Below are 14,472 nucleotides of genomic sequence, written 5' to 3'. Positions count from 1 at the left end.
AATAACCATGGTCTACTTGAGGATTTAGTTTTGTTTTGTTTTCATTGTTACTAGTTTAAACCATTGTAAGACTATGATTTGGCAGTATTGATTGTGTAATTATTTTATATAACTTTGAAATGTCTGAACTTATTTTCTTTGATATCTTTTGTCACACTATTAAATTTTATCTAGCTGCCCCAACTCATAAATGCCAATTTTCCAGTGGATCCTCAAAGGATGTCTATTTTTGGCCACTCCATGGGAGGTCATGGAGCTCTGATCTGTGCTTTGAAAAATCCTGGAAAATACAAAGTAAGATTATCTAAACTTCTAGTGATAAATATTTCTCTTGAATAACATAATATTAGGAACCTTCAAAGAATAAAATTACAATATTGTTAGTATTGGGACTAAACTTTTCTAGTGTTGAGAACTTTGGGGTGTTTGACAGGTGGGTATTTAATTTGACCATAGAGTATATGCTGCAGAATCAGACACACAGGAATTCAGCAAGAGTGCTTTCTTATTGGCCTACTAGAAGTATTATAAAATGTAGCTTCTCCTTTAATTGTTTTTGTTCCAACTATAGTTTTGAACACACTTTTTTTCCCTAAAGGTTATTATTACTGATCAGTGTTATAGTAGCAGGATCTATCATTTGTATTCTTACCAGGAATGTCTTTGTAAAGTTGACTTTGATTTTCTGAGGTAAAAGATATGATTTGTAGAAGCTTAAGAATTGTGTTCTTAATGCCTCTAATGAAAATTGAAATGCAGCTTGATTAAAAAACATCACTCTCAGCCTTTCCCAGAGTCAAATTTGAATAACTACCATATGTAGTATGTCATACTGTGCAGAACAGCATGTTACAAGAGTTGAATAAGGAAGTGTTAAAGCAACTAGCATCTTAAAATTTCTTCTGCCTTTAAATTTTACAGGGCTGTTCATGCCCTTAAGATTGGTTTAATTCATTTCCTCCTCTTAGAAAGAACTTCTTGATTATTTTAGGTGTGCTACTGAGAAATGAAAATATTTCTCATAGCAGTTTCTTGCTGTGGCATCAAATATTTTGTTTTTGGTATGCTTTATTATAAAGTTTTACTAATTAATGGCATGACAGTTGGCTTTCTAAGTAAGCACTTTTATTTCCATTTTTTAAGGCAGTCTATTTAGGATGTCTGAGGTAGAAAAGCAAACTTAGTTGATTTTTTTGTCCTTTAAAAAAGCTAGTAGATACCACTAAACATTTACATTGATGGGTACTCTGAAGTTGAGAGATCCCATCTCTGCATCTCATCCAGTGAAAAAGAACATTGTATAGAACACAGAGTTGTATTAAAAATTCTGTCATATTGAAATGCATTGCTCACTGCTTTGTTGGTATTGTTTAATAGAAATCATGTGTCAGATTTAGTAACATGTTCACTAAGGTAAGCATGAACTGTTTTATATTACTATAGATTAATTTTCAGTGCCAAAAAAGCAGAAACGCTGAACATAGACTTCTGTTTGTATCTTAATTAAATTGCAATGTATTGTTTTGCATTATTTTAGCAACTATATTTATTAGCTCTCTTAATAGAATACACAAAAGATATATTATGGAAAAGCCTGCAATCTAAGCCAGTAATATATCAAAAGGAAAATTGTTCACAGGGTTTTCATGGCAAGTCAGAATTTTTAAGCAAGTTGCAAGTAACTTCTATATTTTTAAGTAAGTTGCAAATATCTATTCATATTTAATTTAGCAAAATATAACTTGTTTTTAAATTTCTTTTGTTTCTGAAGTCTGTGTCAGCATTTGCTCCAATTTGCAACCCTGTACTCTGTCCCTGGGGCAAAAAAGCCTTTAGTGGATATTTGGGAACAGATCAAAGTAAATGGAAGGTAGGTACTGAATGGCTGTCTTAATACTCATTCTTAAGTTTCAAGTTTGTTTAAAAAGTTGGACATATATTATATTCCTACACTGCTCATGTTAGGGCTCTAGAGCTGAGACAAATTAGCAAAAAATACATATATATATATCTCGATATATATCTATATATCGATATATGAGATATATATCGATATATATATATCAATATTGAGATACATATATATATATATATATATCAACAAAAAACCCTACTTTCTACTTGTATTGAATCATGGCAGATATTCTGAGGCTATTTTTTTTGTACTAATGGTTAATTTATATTTTTATTTCTAAATTAACATAACCAAAAAAATACCACATACTACAGGTTGAGCATCCCTAATCTAAAAATACCATATATTACAGGTTGAGCATCCCTAATCTAAAAATTCAAAATGCTACAATGGGTATTTCCTTGGAGCATGACCTTTAAGCGTCATGTGGGTACTCAAAACGTTTCAGATTTTGGAGCATTTCTGATTTTGGATTTTTGGATTAGGGATGTTCAACCTGTGTTACTAAATTTAGACTTGCCTCTTATTAACTATATGCTCAGTTGTGTAATAGAAGCAAAGAAACCTGGGTTTTTAAATTACTTTGTGTATTTGTTTTCAAAATTTAGCATTTCAGATCTCGATTTTAAATTCCAGACATGAGTCTTTAAAAATAGATATTCTGTTATGTACATTTATGTGATTATTCCCACAGCAAGATTGCTTTTTCAAGCATGCAAACAGGTGCTTTCAAGTGGAAATAAAAATGACCCTTTTTCCTGAGAGCCATTTTACTCTTGTGCAGAAATGGGCCATTTACAAACTCCACCAAGAGTTTGAATACTTTGCAAATGAACTCATCATGATGTGCATTGTTAACAAGCAGAAAATACTTAAATGGGTAAAAAATGCAACTTCTTTGTCTTAAAGTATTTAAAGTATAGTTCTGTGTTCAGGGTTCATTCCTACATGAACCCCTATTTTATTTAAGGATTTATTGAAATTCTAACAAATTTTATTTAAGGATGATTACTGAAATTCTAACTAAAGGCTTCAACCTTTAGTAACTAGATTACAGTTTTGTTGAGGCTTAAATTTTTACTATGTTTGAAGAATGCTAGAAATGATTTAGGATTAGGTCCTTTGAGAACTGACATTGCATGTACATCAGGTCTTCATCATTGAGTCTTCATCAGGTGCAAAGTCTATGCTAAGTTCTGAGCTGTTTTGTCATGAAAATGTTGACCCTTTCACATCCACCAGGGGCTTATGGTCTAATAGAAGAATTGGGTAAAAGACCAACTAATTGGAGGGTGAAGGTGAGAGGTAGAGGTACAGGTAACCTAAAAAGGAATCTAGATATGTACTTTTCTCCAAGTGACAGTAGATTTTACTGTCTTAATTATGTTGTATTTAGGGTATTATTTAATTTACGATTGAAATCAGGAAACCATGTAGAATTATGAAATTACAGAATTTAGAACTAGTCAGACTTTATAGGTCCTCTCCCACTCTAAGATGAAAGGAAACAGAATCTTCAAAAGCAGGATACTTAGAGGACAAATCTTTTCGTGGTCATTTGTCTTGGTCAATATATAAAAGTTGTGGTTAATGAATATATATGAATAATTAAGTATATTTCAAGATGGATGATAAAACATAAAATTGTAACTAGTGGCAGCTCCTCAGATAATAAATTTGAGATGATGTTGATATGATTCAGATTATTCATACCAGGTCTTTCTGAAAGCTTATGTAGATAGCAGAGGTTTGGTGCTGTTCAACAGCAAAAAAGAAGGCTGAATGTATTTATGTCTGGAATTAGAGCCATAAAGAAGAGACATAAAAAAAAAGATTATCTGAAATAGAGAATATTTGGAAAAAGATCATGGAGTTAGAAGAAGCTTCTAATTTCCAATTTGTGGAAGGAGTTACAAAGGAAAAAAAAAAATCATGTTCTTGCCGGAGTCAAGAGGAGATTAAGAATATTAAAGGTTTAGAAGGAAAAAGGCCATTTTGTTAAGAATGCCTGAGATATGGGATTCTTGCTACTAGTCTAGGACTGCTTGAAAGTAGGGAAGAGACTATTATTAGAAAATAGAATTCCGAAGACCTTGTAAATAAAAGCCTGGCAAGTCCGATTTTGAACCAACTTAAAAGCATATTTCTGATTTAATCAGCTTAAGAGCTTAAATAACTTTAAATTTCTGTTTGGTACTAGTGTAGTATATCCTGAAGAGTATCTTTGAATTTATTTTTCAATGTTACTTCTCTTTTTACAGGCTTATGATGCTACCCATCTTGTGAAATCCTATCCAGGATCTCAGCTGGACATACTAATTGATCAAGGGAAAGATGACCAGTTTCTTTTAGATGGGCAGTTACTCCCTGATAACTTCATAGCTGCCTGTACAGAAAAGAAAATCCCCGTTGTTTTTCGATTACAAGAGGCAAGTATTAGGAAACTTTAGCTTGATCTAGATAATGTAACTATGAAAAATTAGGATTCTGTGGTATTTTCTTAACTTTATTTTAGAATATAAAATGCTACTTCTAGTAAGTTTTTAATTATATTCAGACACTTGAAGTGAAAACCTGCCTATAAAATTAATTATATCTAACACTAAATTTGATAGAAATAGGAAAGCTTTTGGCAGTGAAAAATATTGTTTTCCATCAAACCAGTAAATAACAAGATTTTTAATGCTTGAATGATGATTAATCTTCAACATTAGCAGATACTTCTTTGTTTACACATGTACCTTTCCTGCAGTAGAATAAAAAGGACAAACTTCTACCTCAGTTACTCCTTATTTTGTATATATATTTTAGCCTCAGAAGTTAAGTATTATTTATCACACATGTGCTTTATATTATCTGACTTGCATACTAATCTATTCATTGTGCTACTTGATAATTCTAGTTGTTTAAGAATAATTACTGAATCCCAATGGGCTTGCAAGTTTTTTTAACTAAAATACTTTTGACCGTCCACTACTCACCTAACTCTATATATGCTACCATAGTCCTAATTAAGGAAGTTCTGCTTTTATTTTTAAGAAAAATTCATAAGCTTCAGAATATAATTTAAAATATTTTAGAGCGAAAAATGAGCACTGAAAATTATACATGGTCATGATTTTTAAATAAATTTTTATCCATGTTTAAGGATAATGTGTCAGGCACATTAATCTAAAATGTAATTATGATGGTAAATGTTCAAATAAATCTAGATCAGTGTGTAATGTGGTACATTAGTTTGTAAAATGCTTTCACAGCATTAACTCATTGTTAGGTCTTACACCACCAAATGAGATATCATTTCTTTCCTGTCCATCTGTTTTACAAATGAGGAGACAGGCTCAGGGAAGTAACCTACTTATCTAAGGTCACATAGCTAGTAAGTGGTGGAACCAGAACTGGAACTAAGGCCATTTGACTGCAAATACTGACCTCCTGTCATTTATCAAGCCATTTTCAGACAGCATGATGTGCTCCTGAGGAGCAAAGGAATGGAATTAGAGCTAGCACAAGGAGAAATTGTGCATAACTTGCTGCCTATGTAACTTATGCAGAAGATCTGAGCAGTCTTCCTGTTTTCAGGGATATTTTGCGCATGTGAAATATATATATATTTTTATATATATAATATATATATAATATATATAATATATATTATATATATTTTTATATATTATATATATTTATATATATATATTATATATATTTTTATATATTATATATTATATATTTATATATTATATATTTATATATTATATATTTATATATATTATATATATTTATATATTATATATTTATATATAAATATATTATATATTTATATATAATATATATTATATATTATATATTATATATATTTATATATTATATATATTTATATATTATATATATTATATATATTTATATATAATATATAATATATATTTATATATAATATATATAAAATATATATATTATATATATAATATATATAATATATATATTTTATATATATTATATATATAAATATATATTATATATTATATATAAATATATATATTATATATATTTATATATTTATATATTATATATATTCATATATATTATATATATTCATATATATTATATATATTCATATATATTATATATATTCATATATATTATATATTCATATATATATTATATATATTCATATATATTATATATATTTATATATATAATATATATATAGTGAGAAAATGTCAAAAACTAATACATTATATACTTTTTGTCTCTTAGTGTCCATCCTTGAGTAATAGAATTTTGTTTTAGATTTATTTAAACATTTACCATCACAATTAAATTTTAGGTCAACAACCAGCCTTGAGAAATCCAAATACCAATTTGACTATAAATATAGTAATACATTTAACTGCAGTAACTATAGCTATAAGCGCGTACCAAACAATGTTTTTTCCACATGACCTTAATTTCTTGGCACTACCCATGTTGGATACCTCATTTGTTTCCCCAAAGACTGTGCCCAAAATTTCTGTTGTTTCTACAACGATTCTGCCTGCCAACAAAGTTTGAAAAATCTCTCAAGTTTGTTATAAAAACAGCACAGTTAGAACATGATGACATTCTTGGAGGGAAAAATAAGTCCACTTATTTGTTTCTAAAATGCCGGTATCCCAAGCAACTAGAACACATAATTGGCTATACTTAATGAGGAGTCAAGACAAACCATTCAATTCTTCTAAAAAAGTAAGAAAGTATTCAAAGCACCAGAGTCCCAATCTTGAGCTCAGGTGCAATTTTCTATTCACTTTACTTCCAGCATGGTCAGGTTAAGAGTGAACTACATAGCTTGAAGCAGATTTCGTTTAGATTCGTTGTAATTGAATCAACAACTGAATGAACATACCTAAGTAGTGGCTCCAGAGAGTCTGCTTTCAGATTTTCTCGCCAGCTTTGACCCAAGATTACCCTGGGTCTGAGAGTTTTATCACCTGCTTTATCATTTGATTACAAGTATAGTATAACTGTATTTCCTTGTGGGATAGAAGCTGTGAAAAATAAGCTGAAAATAATAGGGGATATATATAAATAAATGATCTGAGAAGGAATAAAGAAAATAATTACAATCATGCACGTGATTTACCCAACTTCATTCCTTTACCTCTTTTTAATGGTGTTAAATGCTCACAATTTATACTCTGTCGAATGTCAAAAAAAATTTTTTAGAGAGAGGGGTTAGTGCATCGGGGATATTTATTTGGTTATTTTATATAATTTTTTCTTTTTCTATTTTGGCTTCAGGAAATCTAAATTGAAAAAAAATACTACGTAGCAGAATTCTGATATCTAGTGTACAGAGATCAAATCTTAGTCTGAAAAAGAAGGGCCTAGTATGTCTTATCTTTAGTTATTGGAGTTACACAGTGAGAAAAAAAAATTTAGTGACCTAATACTGTGAAGAAGTTTCCAGAAATAGTATTCTCTTTTTGTGGAATAGAAGGAGAGGCTATACTACCTCCTTAAGCCTCAGGACCCTTTTGAAGATTGAGAGGCTGTTTTAGTCTCTGCATCTGCCTGCCAGAGAAGAGTAAGAACATGGCAGAGAATCCCAGAAATGTAGAGATCTCTCATTCATCTGTGTATCCCATGCTTATTTAGCATAGCTATCTAGCACAGAGACTCTCAATACTTGTTAAATGAATACAGTGCAAAGTCTTCCTCCTTATACACTGAAGAGATTTAATAACCTGGGGATTCTTATCCAAGCTTTTCTAATTGGGTCTGGAAAATATATAAGAAAACACTGCCTGTTAGGATAAACATCCATCATAGCTGCTGGAGCACTGCTCCCTTTTTGAGAGCTGAGTGAAGAATGAAAGAATGAAAGGTGTTCATTTATTTTTATACTCCAGGAGTCAGAGTTTTGCTACCAAGGATTTTCCATTTAAAGTGTGAGGTAGAGGAGAAAAGGCCCCTTCAAGTGTCGCTAAACATAGGCATTTGCACAAGCTGCTTAACATATCATACCAACTCATTCATTAAAGAATTTAATTAAAGAAGCCATCCCCATTTAATAAGAGTGATAAATAGAAACCGTAGTCAGGGATGATACAATTAGCTCGAATTGTATAACTTCAGCAGGATACCAATAGTTCAAATGTATTCTATGGCCTTTTTGTTGACATTTTTAAAAATTCTTGGGCCCTCAATGGCAGGCATTTTCTTCTTTCTCATATACGTGAATCTTTATCATTATGGAACTTATGGTCATTTGTTTTGGATTTTAGATGTCTTGTCTTGCAATATATTCCTGGGTTTACCTTGAGACTTCTCTAATAATAATGATGGCTATTCATATGTGTCTGATGGCTGTTAACACACAAGCAACTAAGGATAAAAATATGGCATACTCACTCAATTGGAACTTGGTCACACAAGTCTTTTGAGGTATCTGTTTCCCTGCATCTGTACCCATTTTCTATCAGATCCATTATTTGATCTGTGAAAAATGGCAGGTAATACTTGGTACATTTTACAGGTTTGGTGGCCTAAAACTCCAGGCCTGTTTAACTTCTTTTTTTTTTTTTTTCAGTATGTGGAAAAATTTGTTTTGACTCCATAGCATTTTCATTTAAATACTTTGAAAAACAAACTCAAAATATGTTTTAAATTGTTGATGATTTCAAATATTACAGGACTAGAAACTTTAACTTAATACAGAATGATTATCTGGCTTCCTTCTGTAAAATATCTTAAAGGGTAATGTGGATTTGAATTGCACAATATTCCAAATGCTTCTCCTCTTTTAAAAAGAATAGTCTTATCTTTTTTTTTATTCCCTTTTCTTTCTTTTTTTTATTATTATTATTATACTTTAAGTTTTAGGGTACATGTGCACAATGTGCAGGTTAGTTACATATGTATACATGTGCCATGCTGGTGTGCTGCACCCATTAACTCGTCATTTAGCATTAGGTATATCTCCTAATGCTATCCCTCCCCCCTCCCCCCACCCCACAACAGTCCCCGGTGTGTGATGTTCCCCTTCCTGTGTCCATGTGTTCTCATTGTTCAATTCCCACCTATGAGTGGGAACATGCGGTGTTTGGTTTTTTGTCCTTGTGATAGTTTGCTGAGAATGATGGTTTCCAGCTTCATCCATGTCCCTACAAAGGACATGAACTCATCATTTTTTATGGCTGCATAGTATTCCATGGTCTATATGTGCCACATTTTCTTAATCCAGTCTATCATTGTTGGACATTTGGGATGGTTCCAAGTCTTTGCTATTGTGAATAGTGCCGCAATAAACATATGTGTGCATGTGTCTTTATAGCAGCATGTTTTATAGTCCTTTGGATATATACCCAGTAATGGGATGGTTGGGTCAAATGGTATTTCTCGTTCTAGATCCTTGAGTAATCGCCACACTGACTTCCACAATGGTTGAACTAGTTTACAGTCCCACCAACAGTGTAAAAGTGTTCCTATTTCTCCACATCCTCTCCAGCACCTGTTGTTTCCTGACTTTTTAATGATTGCCATTCTAACTGGTTTGAGATGGTATCTCATTGTGGTTTTGATTTGTATTTCTCTGATGGCCAGTGATGATGAGCATTTTTTCATGTGTTTTTTGGCTGCATAAATGTCTTCTTTGGAGAAGTGTCTGTTGATATCCTTTCCCCGCTTTTTGATGGGGTTGTTTGTTTTTTTCTTGTAAATTTGTTTGAGTTCATTGTAGATTCTGGATATTAGCCCTTTGTCAGATGAGTAGGTTGCAAAAATTTTCTCCCATTCTGTAGGTTGCCTGTTCACTCTGATGGTAGTTTCTTTTGCTGTGCAGAAGCTCTTTAGTTTAATTAGATCCCATTTGTCAATTTTGGCTTTTGTTGCCATTGCTTTTGGTGTTTTAGACATGAAGTCCTTGCCCATGCCTATGTCCTGAATGGTAATACCTAGGTTTTCTTCTAGGGTTTTTATGGTTTTAGGTCTAACATTTAAGTCTTTAATCCATCTTGAATTAATTTTTGTATAAGGTGTAAGGAAGGGATCCAGCTTCAGCTTTCTACATATGGCTAGCCAGTTTTCCCAGCACCATTTATTAAATAGGGAATCCTTTCCCCATTGTTTGTTTTTGTCAGGTTTGTCAAAGATCAGATAGTTGTAGATATGTGGCATTATTTCTGAGGGCTCTGTTTAGATTCAGGAAATACAGAGAACGCCACAAAGATACTCCTCGAGAAGAGCAACTCCAAGACACATAATTGTCAGATTCACCAAAGTTGAAATGAAGGAAAAAATGTTAAGGGCAGCCAGAGAGAAATGTCGGGTTACCCACAAAGAGAAGCCCATCAGACTAACAGTGGATCTCTCGGCAGAAACTCTACAAGCCAGAAGACAGTGGCGGCCAATATTCAACATTCTTAAAAGAATTTTCAACCCAGAATTTCATATCCAGCCAAACTAAGCTTCATAAGTGAAGGAGAAATAAAATACTTTACAGACAAGCAAATGCTGAGAGATTTTGTCACCACCAGGCCTGCCCTAAAAGAGCTCCTGAAGGAAGCGCTAAACATGGAAAGGCACAACCGGTACCAGCCACTGCAAAATCATGCCAAAATGTAAAGACCATCGAGACTAGGAAGAAACTGCATCAACTAACGAGCAAAATAACCAGTTAACATCATAATGGCAGGATCAAATTCACACATAACAATATTAACTTTAAATGTAAATGGACTAAATGCTCCAATTAAAAGACACAGACTGGCAAATTGGATAAAGACTCAAGACCCATCAGTGTGCTGTATTCAGGAAACCCATCTCACGTGCAGAGACACACATAGGCTCAAAATAAAAGGATGGAGGAAGATCTACCAAGCAAATGGAAAACAAAAAAAGGCAGGGGTTGCAATCCTAGTCTCTGATAAAACAGACTTTAAACCAACAAAGATCAAAAGAGACAAAGAAGGCCATTACATAATGGTAAAGGGATCAATTCAACAAGAAGAGCTAACTATCCTAAATATATATGCACCCAATACAGGAGCACCCAGATTCATAAAGCAAGTCCTGAGTGACCTACAAAGAGACTTAGACTCCCACACAATAATAATGGGAGACTTTAACACCCCACTGTCAACATTAGACAGATCAATGAGACAGAAAGTTAACAAAGATACCCAGGAATTGAACTCAGCTCTGCACCAAGCGGACCTAATAGACATCTACAGAACTCGCCACCCGAAATCAACAGAATATACATTTTTTTCAGCACCACACCACACCTATTCCAAAATTGACCACATAGTTGGAAGTAAAGCACTCCTCAGCAAATGTAAAAGAACAGAAATTATAACAAACTGTCTCTCAGACCACAGTGCAATCAAACTAGAACTCAGGATTAAGAATCTCATTCAAAACCGCTCAACTACATGGAAACTGAACAACCTGCTCCTGAATGACTACTGGGTACATAACGAAGCCAGAATAAAGATGTTCTTTGAAACCAATGAGAACAAAGACACAACATACCAGAATCTCTGGGACACATTCAAAGCAGTGTGTAGAGGGAAATTTATAGCACTAAATGCCCACAAGAGAAAGCAGGAAAGATCCAAAATTAACTTCTTAACAATTCAAGAATTATATGGATGGAAAATGCTTTTCTTTACAGTTCTTTCTTTATATAGGAAACTGTAATTTAGCTCTAAATTTAACTAGCCAGCTGGGACTAGCCTAATCATTGAGAGACATGACACCAAGTAATTCTGAGGCTCAGCTTTAATCTTGACAACATTCCTGTCACACTCACTTCCATGATAGAAGACAGATTGCTTTAGAAGACTTAAGTTACCTTGATCTTAAACTAAAACTTTTTATTAACAGCTGTTCCCAAGATAAACATTTAATACCTCTCTGGAAGGGAGAGATTGAGAACATTTACTGATTCATCAAAACCTTGGGGATTTCCTTATTCTCTGAAGTGTCAGTGATATTTTTATTGGCTCTATTTTTATTTCTTAGGTGCTTAGAAAAATTCCCATCTTTTCCCATCAGTGACCATTCACTAGTTCAAAACGGGAAAAAAAAAATCTTTGTTAGATTTTCATTTCTTTCAGTTTATTCAACCTTGTATTTTAATTGTAGATAGGGATAAATTATCTGGTGTTTGATACCCTTAGAAAGTTCTTCCCACTTGGAGTGTAAATTAGTTTAACCATTGTAGAAGATAGTGTGGTGATTCCTCAGACCTAGAGGCAGAAATGCCATTTGACCCAGCAATCCTATTACTAGGTGTATACCCAAAGGAATATAAATCATTCTGTTATAAAGATACATGCGCACATATGTTCACTGCAGTACTATTCAATACTATTCAATAGCAAAGACATGGAATCAACCCAAGTACCCATCAGTGATAGACTAGATAAAGAAAATGTGGTACATATACACCATGGAATACTGTACAGCCATAAAAAGGAATGAGATCATGTCCTTTGCAGGGATACGGATGGAGTTGGAACCCATTATCCTCAACAAACTAATGCAGGAATAGAAAACCAAACACCAGGCCAGGCGGGGTGGCTCACGCCTGTAATCCCAGCACTTTGGGAGGCTAAGGTGGGCAGATCACGAGGTCAGGAGATCGAGACCATCCTGGCTAACATGGTGAAACCCCGTCTCTACTAAAAATACAAAAAATTAGCTGGGCATGGTGGCATGCACCTGTAGTCCCAGCTACTCGGGAGACTGACGCAGGACAATCGCTTGAACCCGGGATGTGGAGGTTGCAGTGAGCCAAGGTCATGCACTCCAGCATGGGTGACAGCATGGGTGACAGATCATGCACTCCAGCATGGGTGACAAAAAAAAGACCAAACACCACATGCTCTCACTTATAAGCAGGAGCTGAATGATGAGAACACATAGATATATGGAGGGCAACAACACACACTGGGGCCTGCCAAAGGGTGGTGGGAGTTGGGGAAAGTATCAGGAAGAATAGCTAATGGATGCTCGGCTTAATACCTAGGTGATGGCTTGATCTGAGCAGCAAACCACCATGGCACACATTTACTTATGTAACTGCATATCCAGCACATGTACCCCTGAACTTAAAAGTTGAATAACAAAAAAAAAAGAATGAAAATTCATTAATACCTTATTGTAATTATTTTTTTTGGAAAACTATTTTTTATCTTATATTCAGAAGAGATGTCAGAGTCACCAGAAAGGGATTATTTCTCCATTTACATACAACAATGGTTTTAAGTGACTGGATAGATAGAAATCTCTTTCAACTTAACTGCTTAGCACATTACATTTTTCTCTGTTTCATGGTAGTTTTCCAAAGGTTTACTGACTTTTTACCTAATTTGATATATTGCTAAGGGATGTCAGGGCTTAATGACATATTTCTCCTCAAATAAAGATACGACATGCTTTTACTGTGTAGGAGGAATTGTTAACATGATTTATGATGGCTGTGTTTGACTTCCCAACAATGATAGAACATTTGGGCATTTTTGTGTTCTTTTCCTATACAGTTTGTGTGCTTATTTTGTGTTTTAATAGTCACTGTCTTACTAGTGTGCTGCATTTGTGAATTGAAATGTCTTGCCCATGTTTCTAAGGTCTCTAAATCCTGATTCTTTTCATCTTGGTTGATAGGACAGTGTCTACTCTGCATATTTAATGCACTCTACAGTGTTGATGTGACATGTCTACTCTGCATATTTAATTAATGTGTTACTTCCACTCTTTACATATTAATGGCAGCATTTAGAAGTTAGGCTATGTTTAGAAGCTAGGCAGAATGTTTAGTTTTCCTTCATATTTTTGCTGCTCTTTTAATGTACAGTGAAAATGTTAAAGTACAAGTATGACAACCTTGATTTTAGTATAAACCTTCCTCATACTTCCTTAATGTTATGACTATTTGTAAGCAAATTAAATGACCTTAGAGATATATTTAATGTTCCTAATATTGATGTTTCTGAATGGTAGATAAATGTCTTATCATCTCTTTATCTTCTAGGGTTATGATCATAGCTACTACTTCATTGCAACCTTTATTGCTGACCACATCAGACATCATGCTAAATACCTGAATGCATGAAAAACTCCAAATAAGAGAATCTCTTCAGGATTATGAAAGTTGTAAAATGCAACTGTATTGCTGAGCAAAAAAAAAAAAAAAAAAATCAAAACATTGGATTTTATAATGCTAAAAGGGCTTTATTCTATAGTTGAATCACCTCTGAATAAAGATATAAAACCTACTTCTGATTTTAAAAGTTATTTTACAAGTGTTCACATAGGAAATCTTTAATGCTGTATAACTTTTTCAGTGTCGTTTGGAAATTCTTGTATTAATCCCAGGTCATAGAATATGAATGTAATCCTATTTGAAGTATAGAGTAGTAACTCTGGAACAGAAGACTTAAAAGTAATTTAGCCCAGACTCCTCACCTTTCCAGACTTTAAGCCTCTGAAGACATGGACTGTCTTTGTCATATTCATTGTTGTATCTCTAGTGTCTAGCAAGTGCTTGATTTCTAGTGGATATTTAATAA

At 33.3% G+C, this 14,472-nt stretch overlaps 1 protein-coding gene across 1 annotated transcript in view; it reads left to right on the top strand.

Moving 5' to 3' along the window:
- The window catches only part of ESD (esterase D), a 30,609-nt gene extending 16,431 nt beyond the window's left edge, over positions 1-14,178 (top strand). The window contains exons 7-10 of the mRNA XM_054446617.2: positions 175-294; positions 1,772-1,870; positions 4,177-4,344; positions 13,935-14,178. Coding sequence (XP_054302592.1) covers positions 175-294; positions 1,772-1,870; positions 4,177-4,344; positions 13,935-14,015 — 468 coding nt within the window. The 3' untranslated portion in view covers positions 14,016-14,178. The remainder of the gene's footprint in view (positions 1-174; positions 295-1,771; positions 1,871-4,176; positions 4,345-13,934) is intronic.
- Positions 14,179-14,472: the final 294 nt, after the last annotated feature.

This window comes from Pongo pygmaeus, chromosome 14, assembly GCF_028885625.2.
Source record: "Pongo pygmaeus isolate AG05252 chromosome 14, NHGRI_mPonPyg2-v2.0_pri, whole genome shotgun sequence".
In the NCBI taxonomy this organism is placed as follows: Eukaryota; Metazoa; Chordata; class Mammalia; order Primates; family Hominidae; genus Pongo; species Pongo pygmaeus.
This window is presented reverse-complemented; position numbering and strand designations above follow the sequence as displayed.